General features: G+C 46.3%; 1 protein-coding gene and 1 non-coding gene across 2 annotated transcripts; both read right to left on the bottom strand.

Annotated features, from left to right (window-relative positions):
* Nucleotides 1–10,374: 10,374 nt before the first annotated feature.
* Nucleotides 10,375–11,611, bottom strand: LOC120644051 (protein CASPARIAN STRIP INTEGRITY FACTOR 1). The gene is made up of 3 exons (XM_039920592.1): nt 11,403–11,611; nt 11,003–11,055; nt 10,375–10,762 (listed from the first exon to the last, which is right to left on the bottom strand). The coding sequence occupies exons 1-3, from the start codon at nt 11,512–11,514 to the stop codon at nt 10,625–10,627; spliced, it is 303 nt and encodes a 100-aa protein (XP_039776526.1). The 5' UTR covers nt 11,515–11,611; the 3' UTR covers nt 10,375–10,624.
* A 3,228-nt stretch (nt 11,612–14,839) lies between these two features.
* On the bottom strand, nt 14,840–14,946 carry LOC120646554. The gene has a single exon (XR_005664459.1). It is a non-coding gene; the product is annotated as a small nucleolar RNA R71 (small nucleolar RNA).
* Nucleotides 14,947–25,485: the final 10,539 nt, after the last annotated feature.

Here is a 25,485-nt window from a genome sequence, read left to right as displayed (position 1 = left end):
GCTTGCTACGGCGCATGGCGGAGCGGCGGCGGCGCTTGCTCCGGCGAGCTAATGCGCGCGCGAACAAGCAAGATAGAGGGGAAAAAGGGATCAAAGAGCATCACCACCTTGACGCGATGCTCCTGGAAAGGTCGAAGGCGGCGGGAGCACGGCGGAATCGGCGGCGCAGCATTGGCCCGAGCTCGATCTTGCGGCGGATGCGAGCTAGGGTTTGCGAACGCGAGAGGCGGCGGCTGCGGTTTGGTGGGTTCAAGGGGGTCGCGGGGCGTAGCTTTTATAGGGGCGGAGCGCGGCCTTGGCGTGCGGGCCACGCCGAGTCGGGGCGGCGCGCGCAGCGTGCTCCTCCCGGACTCGGGGAGAGTCCGAGTCCTCCCCGAGGTCGGGGATGACGGACGGGCCCCACGCGACAGAGGAAGAGAGGGCGCTGGGCTGGACTGGGCCAGGAGGCGGGGAACGGGCCGGCGCGAGGAAACCGGGCCGCGGGAAGAAAAAGGAAAGTGGGCCGGTTTGGGCTGGAAAAGGGAAGGGGAAAAAGAAAAGCCTTCTCAATTTCTGAAACGGTTCAAACTCTTTCAATTTAAATTCAAACCCAAGGATTTGAATTTAAATTGAACAACAAGCAAATAAAGATGCAAACCAGCATGAAATGCACACACCTATTTTCCTTATATTTATTTTATGGCTAAATATTTTATTTGATTCCCGACATATGCTCTAAATTCAAGATAAAATAAATAGAACCTTATCGAACCTACAGAAAACCTAATTAAATTTATTTAGGTTCCTAATTCGAAACTACGGGTGTTACAAACCTACCCCCTTAAAATGAATCTCGTCCTCGAGATTCGGCTGGGTTAGCAAAGAGTTGGGGAAATTCTGCCTGTAACTCATCCTCCCGTTCCCAAGTCGCCTCATCCTCTGCATGATGACTCCACTGAACTTTACACATCCTTATCCTTTTACTCCTGGTGATCCTCTCTAACGTGTCCAGAATTTTGACCGGATACTCAGTATAAGTCAGATCATCCTGCACATTCAGTTCCTCCAATGGCAATTCCTCCTCTGGCACCCTCAAACACTTTCTCAGCTGAGATATATGGAACACATTGTGCACATCGGACAATCGGGCCGGTAGTTCTAGCTCATAAGCTACTTCACCCCTCCGGGCCAAGACCTTGAATGGTCCGATGTAACGAGGTGACAATTTCCCCTTAACTTTGAATCTGCGCAAACCTCTAATAGGTGACACTTTGAGATACACAAAATCTCCTTCTTCAAAGATCAACTCTCTACGTCCCTTGTCTGCATAGCTCTTCTGTCTCGACTGTGCCACTTTCAGATTCTCCCTGACAATCTGTACTTGTCGTTCAGCCTCTTTGATGATTTCTGGGCCGAACAACTGGCTTTCTCCCGTCTCACTCCCATATAATGGAGTTCTGCACTTCCTTCCATATAGCGCCTCAAACGGTGCCATCTTCAAACTAGCCTGGTAAGTGTTGTTGTATGAAAACTCTGCATACGGCAAGCTCTTATCCCAACTACCTCCGTGCTTTAGAGCACAAGCTCTAAGCATATCCTCTAACACCTGATTGGTTCTTTCTGTCTGTCCATCCGTTTGTGGGTGATATGCTGAACTGAAATTCAACTTTGTATCCATAGACTCATGCAATTTCTGCCAAAACCGAGATGTGAACTGAGTACCTCTATCTGACACAATCTTCTTGGGTACCCCATGTAGGCAGACAATCCTGGATATGTATAGCTCTGCCAGTTTGGCTCCCGAGTAGGTAGTCTTCACTGGAATGAAGTGAGCTACCTTTGTCAACCTATCCACAATAACCCATATGGAATCATAGCCATCTTTTGTACGTGGTAACCCCACAATAAAATCCATACCAATTTCTTCCCATTTCCATTCTGGTATTTTCAATGGTTGCAACAAACCGGCTGGTCTCTGATGTTCTGCCTTGACTCTCTGACACACATCACATATGGCCATGTGAGCCGCAACATCACGCTTCATGCCATACCACCAATATCTTTCTTTCAAGTCCTGGTACATTTTGGTACTGCCTGGATGAATCGAGTAGGCGGAATCATGGGCTTCCTTTAGAATCTTTTCTCGCAGATGATCCACCTCTGGCACACATGTCCTCTTTCTGAACCACACGGTTCCATGTTCATCCTCAGTAAAATCAGGTGCCTTGCCTTTTTCTATCAGCTCCTTGATCTCCTTGATTTTATCATCCTCAAGCTGACCCTTCCGTATCTCTTGCTCAAGAGTCGGCTCGACTTCTATAGTGATTCCCTCAGTATGACCAACAAAACCAAGGTTGAGTTTCTCAAACTCCCAGCACAATTCTTGAGGCATCTGGCTGACTCTCATTGCATTTACATGGCTTTTGCGGCTCAAAGCATCTGCAACCACATTAGCTTTTCCTGGATGGTAGTGTATCTCCAGGTCATAATCCTTTATAAGCTCTAACCATCTTCTCTGTCTCAGGTTGAGATCATTCTGGGTGAATATGTACTTCAGACTCTTGTGATCAGTATATATCTGACATCTATGTCCCAACAAATAGTGTCTCCATATCTTCAAGGCATGTACCACGGCTGCTAATTCCAAGTCGTGAGTGGGGTAGTTCTGCTCATGCTTCCTCAACTGACGAGACGCATAAGCAATCACATGTCCCTCTTGCATTAGCACACAACCAAGTCCCTGACGAGATGCATCACAATATATATCGAAACTCTTGTGAATGTCAGGCATAGCCAACACTGGAGCTGTAGTCAGCCGCTTCTTTAATTCTTCAAAACTGGCTTGGCACTCATCTGACCATACAAACTCTTTTCCTTTCACCAATAGTGAGGTAAGGGGTTTCACTATCTTGGAGAAGCCTTCTATAAATCTTCTGTAGTAGCCTGCGAGTCCTAAGAAACTCCGGATTTCTGACACTGTCTGAGGTGGTTCCCACTTCAACACATCTCTGACCTTGCTGGGATCGACTGCAATTCCTCCATCTGTGATAACATGACCAAGAAACGAAACCTCTTTCAACCAGAATTCACATTTGCTGAGCTTGGCGTACAACTGATGCTCCCTGAGCTTCTGCAAAACAAGCCTCAAGTGCTCCTCATGTTCTTCCTCATTCTTGGAGTACACCAAAATATCATCGATGAACACCACTACGAACTTGTCGAGATACTCCATAAACACATTATTCATCAAGTACATAAAGTAAGCTGGTGCATTGGTCAACCCGAATGACATGACCGTATACTCATACAACCCATATCTGGTAGTGAATGCGGTCTTGGGAATATCCGACGGTCGTATCCTCAACTGGTGATACCCTGACCTCAGATCGATTTTGGAGAATACCTTGGCTCCTCTCAGCTGATCAAACAAATCTTCTATACGGGGCAACGGATACTTGTTCTTGATAGTAACTTCATTTAGTGACCTGTAGTCCACACACATCCTCTGTGTACCATCCTTCTTGTCCACAAAGATCACTGGGGCTCCCCAAGGTGACGAACTAGCACGAATAAATTTCTTATCTAACAATTCCTTTAATTGTTTCTTAAGTTCTTCTAGTTCACCAGCGGACATCCTATATGGTCTCTTAGCAATAGGTGCGGTGCCAGGTAAAAGATCTATGATAAACTCAATGTCGCGTTCAGGTGGCATACCTGGCAAGTCATCGGGGAACACATCTGAGTACTCGCATGCTATCCTGATGTCCTCTATCAGAGCAGCCTTCATCTGATTCACCGTACAATCTGCTGATGTTGGAGGGGTTGCAACAAACTCAAACCTCTCACCTGCTGGGCTAGTGAGGAGCACTGATCTCTTGGCACATTGAATGACAGCATCATACTTGGTCATCCATCCCATTCCAAGAATGATATCAATACCACTGGACTCCAGGACTATCGGATTTGCCACAAATTCTCTGCCCATAATCTGTATTCTAACCCCATAACACCGATACATAGCCTTCATATTTCCCCCAGGTGAATTTACTAGCATGGTTCTAGGCATAGTGCAAAGAGGAATAGAATGCTTGGCTACGAACTGAGCAGATATGAAAGAATGCGTTGCTCCAGAATCAAATAAAACTGATGCAGGAGCTGAGTTGACTAGAAACATACCGAATACAACATCTTGTGCCTCCTGAGTGGACTCCGCGGCAACATGGTTCACCCTTCCATGGACGTAGTTCTGCTGTCCACGGTTGCCCTGGGGAGTCTGGTTGTTGTTTCTCGGCTGCTGCTGCTGCTGTGGCTGTTGTTGTTGAGGGGTCTGTCTCTGCCCACTGTTACTGGATTGACCTGGCGTACCTTGGTTATTTCTGTTGGGACAAGCGTGAGCAAAATGCCCAAGCTGACCGCACTTGAAGCAAGCATTGCCTCCAGAAGGTGCGGGGTTGTTGTTTCTCACAAGGGTACCGGCTGGAGTGTTCTGACGATTCTGCTGGGGAGTGGAGCGTTGAGCTAACTGCTGATTCTGCTGGTACTGCTGAGCTGGGCGCTGGTACTGATACTGATTCTGCCCAAAATTGACATTTTGTCCTCCTGTGCGGTACTGGTTACCTTGCGGGGGTCCAAAGCGCGGGCGCGAATTGCTAGACTGGCCTTGTGACTCGAACTTCCGCTTCTGCTCGCCCATCTCCTTGCGAGCATTCTCCACGGCGGTGGCATTATCCACCAGTTTCTGAAATCTATCAAACCTGTGCACCAACAACTGATATCTGATGGGTGCAAGCAGCCCTAGCCTGAAGTAATCCTGCTTCTGCCCATCTGTGGCCATGTCTGCGGAGGCATAGCGGGACAGCTGGATGAACTTGTCCCGATACTCACTTACGGACATTCCACCTTGCTTCAGAGCTAGAAATTCCTGCCTCTTCAGCTTCATCAAACCCTCAGGTATGTGGTGCTCCCTGAATTGGGTCCTGAACTCATCCCAGGTGATGGTGTTTTGATCAATATGGGCGGCGGTATAAGCATCCCACCAGTCTGCTGCAGTTCCTTCCAATCTGCCTGAAGCATACAGTACCTTCTCCCTGTCTGTACACTGAACTATATTTAGCATCTTCTCAATGGTCTTGAGCCAGTCATCGGCGTGAAGAGGATCTGGAGAGTGGGAGAAAGTAGGAGGTCTGTGACTCATGAAGTCACGGTGGCGATCTCTCGGTGGTGGCTGTGGAACTGGAGCTTGATTTGCTTGAGCTTGTAGATTGGCCATGGCATTGGCCATTTGAGTCAATAGCTGTGTCTGCGCAGCAAGGAACTGCTCCATCCCTGCTGGTGATGGTGGCGGTGGCCCGTTGTTCTGGTTGTTGCCTCCACTCATGTTGTTGGGTTGCTGGTTGTTGCCTCTTCTCTGACGCTGCACTGCTGGCTGATCAACTCCTGATCCGGACCTGGTGTTCACCATCTGACCGGTTAGACAAGTAAGACTCATGAAATAATCATGGTAAAATATAGGTGCAAGGAGGAGATAGAGACAATATAAAATAAAATAGATAACCCCAAGCTTTACTAACTAGCTATCTTTATTAAAAACTTGATGCAATTATGGTCATCACTCCATAATTACACCGCAATCATTACAAAAAACCAACTCACGAGTGTTCACAAAACCAAGCATTCAAACACACTGATTAACTAACACACTTAAACAAACGTTCTCGAGCTAGCGATTACAAAAAGACTCTTCACAAGACTCAACCTAAACTCTTAAGCCTATCATCTAATAGAAACGGTTCTGGTAGCCACGATCGCCGAAACGAAGCCTCTTGCGCGGGGGTGACAAGGCGGGATGCGGGGGCTCCCCCTCTGGAACAGGTGGAGGCGCCTCTCCTGCAAGCTGGGCCTCTAGCTGGCGAATCCTGTGGTGAGCTTCTCTCAGTCGGTCTTGGGTGTCATCCAGCTGGTTGACGACGTTCCTTAAGTCCGTGTCAACTCCGGCGAGAGCTCGCACTGTGACATTGACACGGTTCTCCTCGTCCTCTCCAAGTGTCAACTCCGTATGCTCTGTCCCACGAGCACGGCGAGGAAGGTGCTGATAGTCTGTGTGCTCCAAGTCTCGGCGGTTAGTGTGGTTGAGAGACCAGAGAGCCCTCATGGCAGCATGGCTTACTGAGGCACGGTAGGTCGCCATGGGTGTCGAGGAATCGTGTGCGGAGACGGTCATCATGCCTCGGGGTCCAGTATCCACCCTTATGTGGACCCGAGTGACGAAGTAGTCGCCGAGCGCAGGGTCTTCATAGTGCCTTGTCTTGTACAGGGGAGCCACGGGGTTGTGAAGCTCTTCCAGCGTATCCCGAAGCAGTAGGGGGAAGTGACCCTCCTCGTGGGTTGAGGTGTAGACGCAGTACAGTCCCCTTTCTTCTGGCGGGTCATCATTCTGATCATCTTCATCATCATCCTCATTGTCCGGGTCCTTTGGGTCTCCTCCAGCTGGTACAGGCGTTGGAGCTGCTGGAGCAGGAGGTGCAGGTGGCGGTGCTGGGGCTTCATCCTCGGACATCTCCAGGGGCTCCTCCTCTTCTCCTCCTCCAGCGACGGCGGTCGCTGGAACCTGAGCTTCGAAATAGGCCAGTGGCGGGCCTAGATCGTGTGCTGGCGTCGGCGACGGTAGAGATGACTGTATGTTCCCGTCCGCATCGACTTCCCGGATGTTGCCTTCTTGGTCTTCATCGAAGAAGTAATCCATCCCGGGCACTTCCTCAACCTCTTCCTCCGGCTGAGCTGGAACTGGAGCAGGTGCTGGGGCGGGTACTGGCTCAGCGGGTGCAGGAACAGTACGACGGGCGAAGGCACGACCTCCAGTGCGCTTGCGTGCAGTCTGCCTAGTTCTGGCCATCTGAAGAACATGATAGAAAGGTTTTAGAACATACTTGAAAGAAAAGACAAGTATGCGTTCAAGGATGAGATAAAAGCTATCAATAAGGATTAAGCAGATATGCATGAAAGAGCATGGCTACTAAGCAAGATAGACCTTAATTTTCGACCATTTCTATCTAGGCTAACGTCCTACAGTCAACACTGCTCTGATACCACTTCTGTCACACCCGGTTTATGTAGGCAAACCGAATGCATCTCATATGTGCGCCAGGATCAGTTTACACACATATGATTAAACATAAAGTGAATATCACAACTAGTGCAAGCGTAAAAGAGTACTAAAGACTTTATTACAAAACCGAATGTCTTAAACGAATAATTAAACGTCTATAGAGTAGCAGCGGAATCTTCTTCAGCACGGGCAGATGACTGGGAGACATACGCCTAGAAATCCTCGAAGTCTTCTGGAAACTCCGGGCAGTTGTTATTACGGTCTGAGCAGCAAGTATGCAAGGGTGAGTACACTTATGGTTGGTACTCAACAAGTGGTAGAGAAACAACTATAATATATGCAAGGCTATTTCAAGGAATAGCTGACATGGTTTAACTGCACTCAGCAATTTTAGTTGATCATATTTTATTAGCAAGCATTAACTAGATATAAGTATATACCATTAAACCCACAAGATAAGCATAAAAGAAGATATACAACATAACCATAAGTAAAGCATCGATTTAGATCAACTTCAAGTTCAATTATCATGTGAGGGTACAAGCCGCTCTTGACTGTGAGCACGGCTAACCGGTTAGTTTTACACTCTGCAGAGGTTGTACACTTTCACCACAATTCGCGTAAAAGCTCCGAAGAACTTTAAACCCAACCATGCAAGTGCGGGCCAAGCACCATATCACACTTCCTTAGGTATGACTGCATAGGGATGCTACGAGGCCTTTACAAAGATTCCCTAACCTATGACAACCCGCTAAGGTTTCAAGCCAAAGTGGTCATAACACTGCCCTAATGAGGTGATACCTTGCCAAAGGATCATAAAACAATACCAATTGCCCCAAGAGGACTGAGCTATATCCCATCAATGCATCCCCTCTTGCCCTTTCGGTAAGATTGTCACAAGCTAGAGTTTCTAATTAATCAGCCAAGACCAGAGCCATATAGTAATTGTGGTTGTACTGTTTTCTTGGGTGGTTCTCCATGTTCCAATTAACACATATGATCTTGATTAACAATATTAAACCATCATGAACATGAAGTAACAAGTATAGCATTTGTAATATTATCCACCCATATCCAAGGTAAAGCAACTAGCATAGCTGCCCAACATGAAATTAAACCCAAGTTGATCAAGGAATATGGTAAGCAATACTAGGTATGTCCTTAACTCGGTTCCCATCATATTATATACACATGCATGAACATAAAAGTAAATGTGATAGATTTGGTGATTTCATGGGTCAAAACATGATCAAGGGTCCACTTGCCTTCCTCAAACTGCTGCTGATCCGGTCCTCCGAAGTCTTGATCTTGATGCTGCTCCTCGAACTGCTGATCGTCTATCGCACCAAACACGCACATGCAAGCAAACAAGTACAAACAATAAGAAACAGTACACCAAACAATATAAACAGTACAAAAAGAGGTTACTAAACTATTCTACTCGATGCAACGATCGCGTGAGCGCAAAGATCATCGAAAACGGATCTAAAACGAGAAAGTTATGGCTAAAACAAGATTTAAGGGCTGAAACGTAATTAAACCTTATACGCAGGGGCTAACTCATGAAAACAGGGGCTGATTTGTAAATATTTTTCACTACAGTGGACGGCGGATTCTAATATGGAAAAACAGAGGGGCTTAAGTGCAAAAAGACCATGGTTGACCGGTATCTGATTAGTTGACTTGGATCCGATCTAATTTGGACCGTCCGATTTAGATCTGACGGCCACAATCGGGTCGGGGCTGAGCGGCGGCTCTGGCGGCGGCGCATAGCGCCGGCGGCGAGACTGGGGCGGCGGCGCATCGCCGGCATGGGCCGAAAACAGCCGTCCGACTTGGATTTCAAACGCGGCTGGCACTGGGAGCATGCGCGCGGCACGGGAAAACGATCTAGGGTAGTTGCACTAGCTGAGGCGGGTGGAGCAGAGCTTGCTACGGCGCATGGCGGAGCGGCGGCGGCGCTTGCTCCGGCGAGCTAATGCGCGCGCGAACAAGCAAGATAGAGGGGAAAAAGGGATCAAAGAGCATCACCACCTTGACGCGATGCTCCTGGAAAGGTCGAAGGCGGCGGGAGCACGGCGGAATCGGCGGCGCAGCGTTGGCCCGAGCTCGATCTTGCGGCGGATGCGAGCTAGGGTTTGCGAACGCGAGAGGCGGCGGCTGCGGTTTGGTGGGTTCAAGGGGGTCGCGGGGCGTTGCTTTTATAGGGGCGGAGCGCGGCCTTGGCGTGCGGGCCACGCCGAGTCGGGGCGGCGCGCGCAGCGTGCTCCTCCCGGACTCGGGGAGAGTCCGAGTCCTCCCCGAGGTCGGGGATGACGGACGGGCCCCACGCGACAGAGGAAGAGAGGGCGCTGGGCTGGACTGGGCCAGGAGGCGGGGAACGGGCCGGCGCGAGGAAACCGGGCCGCGGGAAGAAAAAGGAAAGTGGGCCGGTTTGGGCTGGAAAAGGGAAGGGGAAAAAGAAAAGCCTTCTCAATTTCTGAAACGGTTCAAACTCTTTCAATTTAAATTCAAACCCAAGGATTTGAATTTAAATTGAACAACAAGCAAATAAAGATGCAAACCAGCATGAAATGCACACACCTATTTTCCTTATATTTATTTTATGGCTAAATATTTTATTTGATTCCCGACATATGCTCTAAATTCAAGATAAAATAAATAGAACCTTATCGAACCTACAGAAAACCTAATTAAATTTATTTAGATTCCTAATTCGAAAATACGGGTGTTACAGAAAAAATTTTTTGGTTTTTATTCACACCGGAAATATTTATTTTAGCATGTAAAAGAATGATACCCGTCACCTATGTGTTAACATAGGTGACGGGCTAAGGCTATCATAGGTGACTGGCTAATACTGATGCCCACCACTTTTGCTGTGCATAGGTGATGGGCTGAAGCCCATCACTTTTGAGTAGTTATAAGTGATGTGATAAAGATGACGGACATACTGTCTGTCACCTTAGGGAGATGATGCCCATCACTATAGGGCTTTTGTTACATAGTGTTTCTCCCTCTTTGTCTTGGAAAGACAAACTGCGTGCCGTTCAACACAGACAAACAAGTTGCAGACTAAACAATTTACATTGTATAAACATGTGTGCATGTCTATATATGTATACCATTATTTACTATTTATTCTTAATAACTCTTTAAAATTCTAGGTGTTACAGTTGGTGCACAGTATCAAATTAAATCATGTCCGTCAACCTCAAGTCAAGAAATCTATCAGATTCCATACAAAACCAGCCAAAATATTTGTTTCAAAAGGATAACAAGCACCGCCGTTGGCAAAAACCTTACTTGCATATATATGTATATATGGTTTAAGTACAATACTCCTATATATATATATGACATGTTCAACCCAATAAACACCGACAACTCCTTGCGACTACTTCAAAAAGCACGAGAATATTAGTTTTAGCAAGAGCCTAGTAAGTCCCTCTCTATCTATACATCAGCTAGTACACATGTAAGGAGCGAAATTCCTCATCGGCCACGCTCTGCAACATGCATGCATGGATACATAATTGATCAGTTGGGTATGAGCTTGAAGTGCGGCTTGTCCATGGAAGGGGAAGGGTCATAGCTGCCGTAGTCATTAATCTTGACGTTGAGAATCCGAGTATGCACCAGAGGCGCTACTGCTTCCTTCTGTCCATTCCATGCTTTCTGCAAATTAATTTTCAGGTAAACATAAAAAAGTAATAATAATATTTTGTCTAAATAAGGTACATATGAAGTCCAGGTATTCCAAACGGTTTTGTCAGTAGTTCGAATTCATCTCTCTCTCTCTCTTCCTCTCTCTCCCTCCTCTCTCTCTCTCTGACACCCACATAGACATCGCGACAAGCACACAGAGAGATGTACATGGTTTTGAGTGCCAGCCAGTTTTGTTTTTCTTCTATATACCTCTCCGTGTTGACGAATGCCATCTTGATCCGTCAAGAAACTGCGCTGTCTCCCTGAAAACAATCAATCACACCACTGAGAACCTAGGAGAATCAAAGCTGCTATTTTCTCCAGCACAAAGATATATAACCACACATACTATCCTGACAGGAACCAATTAAGAGTTGCTTGTCGAGATTCTTTCCTCGACCATCTATCAAGTGAAAGATTTACTACTTCTCTTGTATCTTGATGAAACTTAACATAAGCAAAGGCCGGACAAGCTGGAAGCGTCATGTTGTTAGGCTTCGGAAAACAGGAGATTGACAACTCAACAATCTTATTTTTTTGGGATTCAAGGCTCGAATCAAGGGAAAACTAGCTCAAGATCAACTTCCAAGAAAAAAGTACATGAACGAACCTGCGAATGAAGTCGAGAAAAAGAACGCAAAGACGATGAGAGCAAAGAAGGACGCAGATATCCAAGACCTTGATAGTATTCTCATTCTCATTTCTGAAATCACACGATGCATACACTATATATCAGCAACACAACACATGAACTAGAACCAGGTGAATCGGGCCTTCCTCCCTTTCACCCCTTATCTTTGGCAACGAAAGCCGAATATATATATAACCAGGCAGGTTAGCAATCTCTTACATGTGACAAAAACGAATCGACTTCCTCTGAACAAATTCCCAAGGGAAGAGTTAAAACTTTTCTAGAGGCAAAAGTGGGGCGCCAGCTGCTTTCTATTTGGAATTTTCAGGATGGGGTCATCATTGTTGGAATCAAAAGTGAAAGGGATTGTAGTAGAATGATTGATCACATTAGCAGTGGAGGGCCACTTGCTTTTATACATGCCCAAGGGGCAGTAAGGGGCCGAAGATGCCCCTTCGGGTTGGGTCCTTCATGAATCGTAACTGCTAATGGCATCCTATTGACATCATTAATCTAATTAACTATTACAGAAATTGAACATCAATCTAATTTCTTCATAACAATCATGGTTGGTACATGCTTTGCTTACTTCACTTTGATTATTTAAATATACTTTGGTTGGTACACAAGAAAGTACAATTCGACAAATGGCTTCTTTCAGTTACAACATATCTTTTCCATGCTGCTTCACCACTGGTTAATCAATTAGTAAGATCTTCTGATTTCTGCCAGTTGTTGCTCGCATGCACAATTAAAGCTGGTGATATTTTCTTGAAAGATTCCCCCTTAGGGATATCAGTTTCAGGAACATTTGTATCTCTACTTTCGGTAATTATTTTTTATTTCAATTTATGCAATACTAGGTGCTCAAGGGAAAAGTTTGTCTCATGATACTGTTTCATTTCCAAAAAAAATAAACACTATACTTGTGGAAGAAAACAAAGGTTACAGAGTGGTCGCAATTGCATTCCTTTGTTATCGGTTATATTATCACCTTCAGTTCGCACATTCCATCACCATGTCAAGGGAACACCTCAAAGGTACAGCACTGGCAAGGGGATAAATCAAAGTGAAAAGGCATGCCAGCCTATACATAAACTGCCACTGACGATCGACCTGCCCTCATTGCGTGCTTTCGCCGATGCGCATGGTGGGAATGCAAGGCATGCAGTGGAATCAGATAGGGGGAGGAATAGTGCAGGAGGAAGAGCAAGTGCCCCTGATGATACCCTGGTAGAAAGTGGGGATCGCCAGAGACAACGACGATGCAACGCACATGGTCACCAAGGGGCAGTAGTGGAGGATAAAGGAGGAACTCCACTACGGGTGAGTGCTCCGCATACAAAGTATGTGATTAGATGCTGTCTTTCTTGAGCTAGTGGCTTCTTATCTATCCATATACACTATATAGATGGCACCCAGTAAAGTCATTAACTCTATTTCTCCCCGCAAGCTATCCATGTCATATAGGAACCCACTATACCAGATGCCCACTACTAAGAACGGGTTTGTAGGGCACCCGCCCACAGTCACAAAAGTTTCCGGTACGTAGGTACGAGGAACATGGTACGGGTACGTGGGACGTGGGTCAACAACGGCTAAATTTCAGATGTACACCAAGCAACATATTAGATCCCATTTACCACATGTCACAAACAAATTGTAAAAGCAGACATAAAACTGGTTTGTTATTCATACATATGGACAGAGCAGCCATCAGAATAAATATATTACACATTCTGGATATTTAGCAAAGCTGAGGCCTAATTATTCACACAGGCAATGAGAGCACTTCCTCTTGAGGCCTTGATACAGCACTGGATGTAGCTCAGAAACTTGTTCCCTCCCTGCGTAAACAAATTTGACGCAAATTTTGGATCAGTAATGATGGTGCAGATTAGTGTTATGCAGAAAAATGACTGAGTAATTAGTGCCATAGCATTCCTCTAGAAAATTACATACTATCTGAAGTCCACTTCAACACTCCTTTTTGAAGCCTGGAGTGCATACTCTTTTTTTCAGAACTATATATTTCAAAGCCTACATTTGTAGGGAGCAATAAACAAGAGGCACGTCGGCAGGTACCCTTACCTCAAAAGGCTCAGCTCACCTTATATTTGTCGATTCAAAATACAAAACCTACAGTCAAATAGAGATCTTTCTTACTGAAAATGCCGAGGTATAGATCCTTGTTTCCAACAACTCTGCCAATCCAAGACTGTCATCTTGATCAAATTACCAAATCATTCGTGGAGGTACTGAGCAAGCAGAGAAAAATCATATTTTTAACACAGCCATCACATTGCATATTTTTAAAGCATCTATGTGTATTTCACATGAAAAGACATGATGTATATTGATCCTGTCAAACCATTACAGATAGTTCACTGCGCATATCATGCATCCGCTTGGTCCTATCAATAAAAATAGCAGGCGTGCAGCTCGCGATGGATTTTCAATCTTTGTGCATGAACAGACTGCACAGAGCATTGCCGACAATCTGAGTTCCAGGTAAAATAATAAAATAAACATGCAAGTAGATTTTGCTAAGTACAATACCTTTGCCACTGTCATCCCTTAAAAAAATATAAATAACGGTACCCTTACTCTCCGGGTGAAATGCTACAACGGCATATCCGTGTGCTTGCGGATCCTTTCTATAATCGTTAAGTTATACCACGAGAGTGGGTGTTTCTTGGCGCCGTCGCCGAGGGAATTTACACGCCCCTAGTGGACACTAAGAAACGTCAACAAGCATTTCTGGCGCCGTTGCCGAGATGGCATGTTAACAAAGATATTGTGCTAGTATTAATCTAGGCTTTGTACTTAAGATATAGTCACTGCTCTTTCTTGTTAATGTCACTTTATGTCTTCATTTATCTTGTTGTTTGAAAGAAGACAGGGGTAGTGTATGACCAGTTTTTCCCTATCAGAAAACTACACAGAAAATTCAGAGAAGCTGGTGAGAAGGACACAACCTCACGTCGTCCCTCATCCAGCTATTCTCCCGGCACAGGAACCAATTCTTGAGGCACCACTCGTATTTAAGGATAATGGCTGAGAAGACACTTCGCGAGTTCTCCGTCCCCTCCACCGCCAACGTGGCTACCGGACCCAACGTCAATGTTGGGGACGTGAACTTTGAGCTCAAGTCCAGCCTCATCAACATGTTGCAGGCTAGCCCATTCTGTGGCAAGCCAAACAAGGATGCCAATGCTCACTTGCAGAACTTTCTGGAGCTTTGTGACACTGTAGTCATGCAGGGTGTCACCGCCGATGCCATCAAGCTTTGTTTGTTTCCCTTCTCCTTGCTGGGGAAGGCGAAACAATGGTTTTACAAGGAAAACAACATTGACACATGGAATAAATGCTCCAAGGTGTTCCTCGCAAAGTTCTTTCCACTGCGCAAAACAAATGACCTGCGCGGGAAGATTTCAAGTTTCCAGCAGATAGGGATGGAATCCCTCCCAGAAGCTTGGGAAAGGCTGCAGGAGTACATCCTGGCCTGTCCCCATTATGGAATGGACGAATGGCTCATCCTACGAAGCTTCTACAATGGTCTAACAACGACATCTAGATCCCACATTGATGCTATTGCTGGAGGAGACTTTCTCGACCTGACCATCACAAACGCCAAATTAAAGAGTTTGTCGAGAAAATGGTCTCCAATCATGGGTGGAGTGAAGAACGGCTCCAACCCTAAATGAAGGGCATGCATACTGTCAAGGAGACAGATATGATTGCCGCCAAACTGGACCTACTAAAGCACAGAGAAAACTATGCCCAAGCCATGAACTCGCACTCTTTGTGCGAAGTTTGTGGCAATGATGGACACTCGGGGAACGACTGCCCTGAGACCCGTGAAGACTGCGCCAACCTCAGCAACAACAACGGTATCGTCCACAACAAGGAGGCAAGGGGTGGAACCAGCTGCGTCCACTATTCTAGGAAGGTAACAATTACAACTCTTCTTGGTCAAGCTAAAATCAACAAAAATATAAATAAAAAGCTTCTGGCTCGACAATTTTAATGTAATACTTGAAACTTTGTCTCCAATGCTCAAAAACCAATTAGGTTTCAATAAAATGATCGAAACACTGCTTGCACAAATTACTGCGTTTGTTCTTGCTGTTGAAAGCGGGAAGATCCCAAGACAACCCGAGACTCCCGTTGAAAATGTCATCATGGTGTTCACCGGATGGGGTAACCCATCCCGGAGGCCACCAGCTAAACCAGCTTAGGACAGTCGAGGCATGGACAACTGACATGAGGGCCCACCTATTAGTCACCTAGATGAGCCCACTTATTAGTCACCCTGAAGTCAGTTGGTGCCTCGTGGCGGTCGGTCGAGCACCTTGGTTGGCCGACCCGCCAGTGGGCCCTGTTGACTCCAGCTTCCACGTGTTGGTCCCTTATTGGTTGTAGAAGGTGGTTCCGGGTGCCCCAACTCTTCTCACCAGTGAAACACCCTTGTACCCCTCCTATAAATAGCAGTGGCAGGGGTGGATATAAGGACACACATCTCACACTTCTCTTGAGTTTAACTTTCACATTTGAGCTCATGGCTTGCTTTAGAGGCTTAATGCTGGCTGGCTAGTGCTAGGAAAATAGGGAGAGTGAGGGAGAGTCGGGAGGTGCTAGATTTGCGTTACCAGCATGCTCCTCCAGCTTGTACCTCGACGGATGCTTATTAATCATAGTAAGTGTTTGTGATCTTTTTGAGCTTTAGCTTCTTAGTTAAGTAGTTCTAGTACCTGTTGATATTTCTTAACGTCGCTACTAGGTTTTGTGTTCCCGACAACGGCGCCTGAAATGCTTGTTGACATTTCTTAATGTAATCACTAGGAACGGGGGTGTTAAGCACATCCCTAGTGACTACACCAAGAAACGCCACTCTCATGGTATAATCTATACGATTACAGAAGGATCCGCAAATGCACGGATATACCATTGTAGCATTTCACCGGGAGACTAAGAGTATCGTGATTTATATTTTCCCAAAGGATGGCAGTGCCAAAGGTATTGTACTTAACATTAATTATGACATTGTGCCACAAGCAATAGACAGAACTCTGACAGGGGTAAGTCACGATAAAAGATAAGCAAGGGTAATGCGACACTAACACATAACCACACCCAAGGAGGAAGGAAGAAAAGAAATAAAGAACAAAAGAACAAACTAATCTATCCTATGTTAAGTCAGCTAGAGCTTAGGCTAGGTTAGAGGTCCTAGTGCTTCAATCCAAAGCAGAGGTTATGTTAGAACATGGTTAGGGCTGTAGATGCCAAGAAAATGGGATAACAGAGAGAATGTCCCGCAACGGAGTACATCCAATCCCATTACATCTATGCATGAACTCCTACACCATACCCGAACATCGGGGAGTGCACTAATCGCAACACAGCTGTTATGATGGACGGACAGGGCTATCACCACTTGCCGTTTACCCAAGTCACACCGTGGAGCACAGTCATATCCGAAGGATCCCGCATACCCGAGCACCACGCTCGTGTATGAGGTCACTACCCTAGCGTTCTCGGGTACCCCATCCTACGGATGGACAAGTAAAATGCTAGAGCAAGCTCGAAAGCACAACGAACCATTATCCATACCCGGATCATCTGGCCTAACCATATCCATAGCACAACTCATGAACGAACACAAATGGATTGATAAACTATCAAGATAGTAAAGCAACCATGACAAAACTATATATTATGAATAGAGAGCTGACAGTTAGAATACAAAGTCATACCAGGAACCGAGGATTGCTCAACGACCCCGAGGAAGACTTGATTCGCTAAGGAAGAACTAGCCTAGCATCACTACCTAAGTAAGAGAGCAAGAGAGAGCCTCCTTGGAGAGAGTGGAAGTGGTGTGTAATGTGTGTTGTCTATGTTGAGGGGGTGGAGGAGAGATCTATTTATACTAGTGGAGGTCGGTTCCGACCAAATGCATATATGGAAGGTGATCAGGAGACTTGGCGGTGACTCTTCCTTGAAGTGCACCTGTATGGGTGGCCGTCCAGGTTCGGTCGACCCAGGGGTTTGGCTGAATCCCTGGTGGCGCCTCTTGTCCTTATCCACTTCTGGCAGGCTGACAGGTGGGCCCTGAACCTTATCCTCTCGTGCATATTGCGTTGCGTGCCCATTTGCTCTGCCAGATGGGTCCTCCTTGTAAGTGGGTGATGCCGAATGCGATCTTCTGCATAGTTGTGCGACGTCTGCTGCGTGTTTTCGTCTTATTCCACTCTTGCTCGTCTAAAATGTATAATTCTCGAAAACAACTGTGGAGCGAGGTTAATGATACAAATATGCGAGTAAAGTGTATAGCTTTCTTTTATTATTGAGTCTACATGATCAAATTTAGCACTTGAGGACCGTCAATAGTATCCTAGTTGTTTATCGGACCATCATTCGCTAGTTTAGTGGATGCCTCTAGGGTAAGACTCCTGAAAGAGGTGGATGTTCTGTACAACTCTATAGTTAGTAGAAGCGGTGTAGACGTGGTGTGTAGACTAGACTCTACCTTTGGTTGTGGTAGAACCCCACGGTTTGTACAGGTAGCCTGCAGGTGATGACAACCCTATTTTGTGCCAGCGAAACTCTCCATGTCCGGGTAATATCATAGTAGCTATTTTACCAGAGCTCGTTGGTCTTATCTAGGGGAAGATGGTAGCCCAAAGTAAACAACTAATTAGCACTATCTTACATTTGATTCTGATCCTTAGAAATCATCTCTACCCAGTACCTCATCAGTAGTGTGGTGTCCTTGGATGAATTAAAGCCTTGGATAATATACTCACTTTCGTCAGTGGATATGATACTATTGACGCTTACTAACAACCATTTCCAGGTGTCAACTTGATCAGAAAATCATGAGAATTTGCATTTCTTACATGCATCTTTATCCAATAAAGTCCCTAAACCACACTTCACTTTCTAGAAAATGCAAGTTGTGTTTTTGAGCTAATATGCAAGTTGCAAGCACACTTTGGCCCGACATAAAATCACGAAAAATATCAGAGCGACGATTCAGGCTCAATTGGACCAAGTGTAGCCCAAGAACCACACCAAATCCACTCAAGACAGGCCAGGACCAACATGGACCAGACAAGACAGCCCAGGACAACCCACCAGAGGAGGTTGGGGGCGGTTGGCGCCACTGGCAGGCCGACCAACCAGCCTGGTCGGCCGACCGGCCCATGGGCCCCACCGCCTTAAGCTTGCTACGTGGTGACATCTCATTGGCTCACAACGTCAGTTTGCTGAGGATTTGCATCTTCTCACCTGTGGCTCCCTGCTATAAATACAAGGGGGGTAGAGAATGAGAACACACACACACACACACCTCACAACACTCACCTCTTGCGTAGTCTTTAGGCTTAGTTGAGTTTAGGAGAAGTCTAGGAGTCTTAGAGTCGCCGGATTTGCTCGAGAGTTCTAGTATGAGTTCATCTGTGGCTCTCTCTTGTAATATTCGGTTGGTTGTAATAGAATTAGACTATGGTTACCGATATCTGCTCGAAGTATGTTCTGAGTTATCGGATATATGCTTCTTGATCTGGTTGCATTATTGTTCAATGCTTGCATTGCATGATCGCCCTGTGCTTGCGATGGTTAACATATCGGCCTTAGAACTCTATCAACTGCTCCAGTATTTGTATGTTTGCTCTAGTGTGATGTCTGTCCATCCGGAGGGTGGGGGTTCCGCGCGGAACACTAGAGTATCGCTTACTAATGTAGACATGGTGTCTAGATTAGCTAAGAGTTGCTGGATGTCAACTATACCCACAGTTTGTAGAGGTAGCCGGCAGGTGGTGACAGCCCTGTTCGAGCCCTAGTAATCCTCCACGTTCGGTATGTGGGGTAGGAGGTGCATAAAGCCGCCGGGGTGTACGGGCTCCTCCCGTTGCTTCGATAGCAGTCTCCCTGTTGTGTAGTTTAATCTCTGAGGATCTAACCATAAGATGGCATAGATATAGCTAGCCTAGCACAGTTGACTCGAGCTCTAATTTCTGCCTTGCTCCCGGCCTAAAGCGTCTTTTCTTTTATTTATTTATCTAGAGGGTAGTTTGTGTGTGTGTCACACTACCTCCTACCATGTTATATATCTTACCCCTGTTTATGCATGAGAATATCCAATCTAGATAAAGTTCATCAACTAGTCTATATCTCTTCACCCACCGCCTTCCCTGTGGAAATATAAATGACACCCAGGTATACTTCCGGGTAAAATGCTACAGCGGTATTCCGTGCGCTTGCAGATTTATTCGTGGTCCATAAAATACTGCCACCCAATTGGCGTCTGCGGGTGTCATCACTGCTTTCCCGGTGGTGACGCTGGTAGGCGCCAACAGATACCTTGGAATAATCTTTGTTGAAAGATACAATGATATCCGTGCACTTGTGGATTCTATTCGTGACGGTACAAAACATCAACACATGTGCCGTCCCACTTCGGGTTCGCCGCAGACACCACTTATGAAGCGATAAGTCGCTCGTAGGCTACGAAGGTCCTCCATTGGCCGCTCCGAGGTCGCAGCACGGTGGCCTGCGATCTGAATGGCATCCTCTTTAGGGAGGTCAAACATCAATGTCTGCTGCCACTTTGCTGCCATGCAAATTGCCGGGCGGCGTCACACTAGGCGGTGGAGGCCGAAAGCCAAAGCACTACGAACTGGCGATGATATCAATGAGGACTTCTTGAAGGCCCCTCTTCAAAAGTTCAAGCGGCATCGTGTCTTGGGAATGGAAACCATCTTCTTGCCTTTATTGTAAGGTGTGTGGGAAAAGGAACCGTTTGCGAGAAGGGGCCCCGGCTCGGATCGATCGATGGAGCGCATGGTGCGAATGTTTCGCACTAGGCAGTGGAGGCTGGAAGCCGAAGCACTATGAACCGGCGATGGTCTTAATGAGTTCTTGAAGGCCTCTCTTTGAAAGTTCAAGCAGTGTCGTGTCTCGGGAACAACAACCATCTTCTTGCCTTTATGGTAAGGTGCATGGGAAAAGGAACTGTTTGTGGGGAGGGGCCACAAGTATATTGTTTGCTCAAACAGAATTCAAGTGTGGAGTTGGTCCCAAACAATTGAGTAGTGCAGTGGTTGACAGCTAGCAACTGCCGAACTGCACTTGGCCTGTGTTTGAACTTGCACTTAGCAGAATTTTTTCCTAACTTTTAGGGCTCATTCGGCACACGTGTTTCAATGCGGGCCTATTTCCCTTCCTAGGCCAGATCGAGTTGGATCCCAGTGGCTCACTCAAACCTAACCATACACGGGGACCTCTAGGACCCAACCAAGGGATCCACAGTAACACATGTAAGCCACATCCGCCTACTGGCCCGCACTCCTACACATGGACGGTGAGGTCCAACTTCTCCAGTGGCCTCCAACGTTGACATATTTGACCCACAACCCTGACATGTGGACCATAGGGTCCCTGATAGCAAACGTGGTAGCCAGGTTGACATGTTAGACTAGTCCATTGGGACCACATGTCTCCGCCACATTGTATTGCTGGGCCACAGTGCCCGTACTCGTACACGAGACCGTCGGCACATGGACATTCGGGTCCCAATCAGCACACGTGGATGCCAACTAGATATACTGGACCAGTCAACCGGGGCCTATAGTTACATGTCTTAGCTACATCAGCCTGCTTGGCCTGCACTTTGTTGACACCCAAAATTGGCAAGTACCGAGGTTCGCTAAGAAGTATGGGCGAACCAGTCAGACCGGTTGTAGGAACTGGTCAGACCGGTCTGAGTAACATTGTCAAATTGCTAATTGGACTACACCATTGTGTAGATCTCATCGAGATGATTGAAATGCATATATATAACGTCTAATTTGGAGTCCGAATGAGGAAGTTATGCCTCGGAAGACTTGCACCCCGATCTGACCGGTTAGACCGGTCCAGGTGGTCAGACCGGTTCGGGGACCGGTCAGACTAGTCTGAAATGCCCAATCCGAGTTAGGAGTTATATTTTGACACGGGATTTGTTAGGGTTTCGACTCCTAAAGGGTACAGACCACCCCACCCTATAAATATGAAGGGTTATGGCCGATTGAGGGCATCCCAATCGAATCAACACATTTATCCTTTACTTTTTATCTCAAATCCTAGCTTTTCCAACCTCATCTGTTTTTCTTCTTGCGTCTCTACGGCGTTTGAGGGTGTCTTGAGTGGCCTGCCGACCTCAAGACAACCCTAGATCTGCAAGCTCCAACGGGGTCCCTCCCGAGCTCGCAGTTCTAGGTTTTCACGGCGTCTCTGCTCCAACCGGTCTGACCAGTTGGTGCAACCGGTCTGACCGGTCTACGTGAGACTTCGCTAGTGAAGATCGATTGCGATCTGCGCATGCTAGCGCATTCATGTGTTGACCGGATTTGCGTCAACATATTTTGGCAACTCCGCTGGGGAAGAAAAAATCACCATCGGCGAGTATGGCCGGTGAAGATCAAGACAAGTTCAAGGTCGACCCCAAGAACGGCGATGATGTCGAGTACGACGACCTGCCTGAGGAGCAACGCCTGGCATTTGAGATTCAGCTCAAGCAGCGGGAAGAGGAAGCTAGAAGGAAGCTGATCTTATGCTACCAGAGGACTCCTGAAGGCGTGATCGAGAAAGAGAAATCTGTTATGCCGATTCTCTCATCTACTACTTCATCTACCTCTATGAGCAATGTAAGCGATCTACCCTCTGATTTTGTTGGTAAACTGAGTCACAACAATTTACACGCAACTTGTTCATTGGTATTGGTGAAAAAATTCAATCTTTAGAAAAAGGCAAAGGGGTAGATAATAGTTAGTCTACTGAAACCCTTAACTTTGGTTCATCGGCATCACCCACATCTACATCACAAATCATTATATAGTGTGCCGTCAAACTATTTCGTTGGGCAGTCACCACCCACATCTACATCACAATCATTGTATAGTGTGCCATCAAACTATTTCGCTGGGCAGTCACCACCGCCGCCATGTTCGGCCCTATCAGGCATGGCCGAACCGGTCAGACTGGTCCTGCCGACCGGTCAGACCGGTACGACGGTGGCTAGCCCAGCAGCATCAACACCGATTGTGCCAACTGTTTCTTCGGCTAGTCTTAGCCGAACGAATGAATTGGCAAATCTTGATTCTTCATATACAACTGTAGTGTGCAGTGTGCCACCTATTCCTCCGCAAGGATCGGGTGTCCATCATGGGCCGATTCCGAACAATGTACATAGTGATTTGTTAAAGCGCACAATCGTTAGTTCTATACAGACGGTGGTGCAAACTAATCCTATCACGCATCGTCTAGCTTCTAACGCACAATCATCTACAAGTGGTAACCACGAAGCCGATTTTGCTAGGATGAAAGCAGATTTGAACACACTGCTTGGTACTAAGCTTAGTCAATTAGGTATAAATCCTAATAAAAATCGGATGTATCAACGACCGTACCCCGATGCTTTTGATTTGGTTCCTTATCCTACCGGGTGGCATGTTCCCGACTTCATCAAATTTAGCAGGGATGACAATCGATCAACTAGGGAGCACATTAGTCAGTATATTGCTCAGCTTGGTGAAGCTAGTTCCAGTAATGCTTTGCGAGTCCGTTTGTTTTCTTTATCTTTGATTGTAACTGCCTTTTCTTGATTTTCTTCATTACCCCCTAATTCGGTCCACTCCTGGAATAAATTGGAACAAAAATTCTACGATCACTTTTATAGTGGGGAGAATGAAGCTAAATTGATAGACTTGACATCGGTTAGACAAGGTAGGGACGAATCTGTTTCTGATTATTTTAAAAGGTTTAAAGAAAATAAAAACCGATGTTTCAGTTTGTCAATTTCTGATAAGGACTTGATAGATATTGCTCTTGGTGGTTTGCATTCCTATCTTAAGGAAAAGCTTGAAGGTTTTAATTATTACAACCTTAATGATTTACAGCTTCGAGCTATGAACCAAGAGTTCAAATTTAGGAAGGCCAAAGAGGATTGTGAATCTCATCAGTCCAGCACACATGATGAGTGTGAATCCAATGGTTCGGACGATGAGAGAAGGGAAGTTTATGTGGCTGAGTTTGTATGGCCATCTGAAGCTATGCCATGTTCTTGTCCATCGCTTAAACCGATTACAAAGAATCGGCAAGGAGAAGCTCGTTTCACTTTTGATGTTTCTAAGTGTGATCGCATATTTGATGAATTACTTAGAAGTGGAAACATCAAGTTATCTCATGTCATACCACCACTTGAAGAACTGAAGCGGCATGCATATTGTAAGTGGCATAATTTATTTTCTCATGCAACTAATGACTGCAATGTGTTTCGTCGACATGTACAATCGGCTGTTAATGAAGGACGATTGACTTTGCCTGCAAATCAATGAAGCCCCCTTCCCTGTTCATACTATTTATCTGTGTAATGCCAAGGTGCTCATTCGGCCTGAACAAGTCGAAGGAGCGAAAGGAAAAAATGTGATCATTGTTGAGTCAAGGCCAAAGAATGTAGATGACACAATTCTGGCTAGGGAAGTGGTGCTGGAAAAGACTCTTGATGGTAGGCAGTCATTGAAAATTACTGTCAAAGCTTCTAGACCCGGGGGGCAAGAAAATCCTCCAGCAGACTTAAGTCGTCCTGCTACCCAGGCGCGACTGGTCAGACCGGCCTCCCCGACCGGTCAGATCGGTCGACCCTAGGACCGACCCAAAACATTCAAGCCCAAATGCCCGGAAGTGGGTACTTGGAAGGTGAATGAATCAAGGGTGCGAGAAAGAGTTGTAAAGCAGAAACCCACCTTTGATCAGTTGCTGAACAAGTACACAAAAGCCGTTCCAAAAGATCGACCACTAAAAAAAGGAGCAAGGTCACCTCTGCATCAAGGTGAGCTCGAAGGATTCGGCAAGCTCCGAGGTGATGTCACCACCTTGTTCCCTCCTCAGAAGGTGTACACCGCTATGCCATCGGCGCCACCAGCATCGAATTCTTCTTGCCCAGCATGGGAGCGTGAAGGGTTTTGGATGCAATGCTATCCGATGCCACATCCACCATCTCACTAGATGAGAGAATACTTCAGAAGACCTATGTTTGATAGGCTGTCATGACCGGTGCATGACCGATTGAGCTTTTACCAATCAGGTCAGAGGCGATAGCTCACATTGGTCAGACCGGTTGCCAACCGGTCAGATCGGTCTAGTCAGAGACCGACTCATCCTCGTCCTCCAAGACAGGAGTATCGTGTCAAGAAGGAGGAAGAGATACGACCCATGCAGGTAGATCCACAGAAGACTAGAGCCAGTGATGTCATGATTGGCGATGTCAACGTGGTTGTCAAGGACATTGAGAAAAGACCGATGGTTTTTGATGAATCAGTCGATCCTTGCAACTAGAAGCCTGTCATGGCTGATGACCATGAAGCTAGCAGCAGCTCCGCGAACAAATACTCTCAACCCAAGTGGTGTCTGCCAGGGTTGACTCATACGCAGAAGAGGAGGTTGCAACGCATGTGACGTCAAGAGAAAAAGGAGCAGGAGGCTAAAAGGTTGAGGGATGAGCAAATAAACAAGTACAGGCCCATTTTCCCTCAGAATAAGGTTTGGAGGGTCAAGTCAGCTAACCAACAAGCAGGACCGATCGAACCACCTTTACTGACCGGTCTGACCAGTATAGCTAACTGGTCTGACCGCCTCGAGCAATCGGTCAGACCTGTTGAGCCTTCAGTTCAGCAGAAAGCCGAATCGGCAATGCCCGTTTTGGTTCCTTACAATGAAGAAACACCACTGGCGCCTTTAGTTCAAGATGATGAAGAGCTAGTGGATTATGAGGCTACACCAAGAATGCGACAATATGGAACTCAACGAGGCTTTAGTGCTCGGAGGGCAGAAAATCGGCGAATGGTAATTTACCTTATGAAATTTCGATTCGGTAAATCGGTTTGCAAAGGAATCTCAAAGCTTTGATTTTGTTTTGAGATCTTGAGCCGATTGAAAATTTTGACACTAGCAAATAAAACCGAATTATATATGTTTTTTAATTCAAGCTAGAAAATTTGATACTGTGGTGGCTAGATGCTGA

Source organism: Panicum virgatum, chromosome 8K, assembly GCF_016808335.1.
Source record: "Panicum virgatum strain AP13 chromosome 8K, P.virgatum_v5, whole genome shotgun sequence".
NCBI lineage: Eukaryota > Viridiplantae > Streptophyta > Magnoliopsida > Poales > Poaceae > Panicum > Panicum virgatum.
This window is presented reverse-complemented; position numbering and strand designations above follow the sequence as displayed.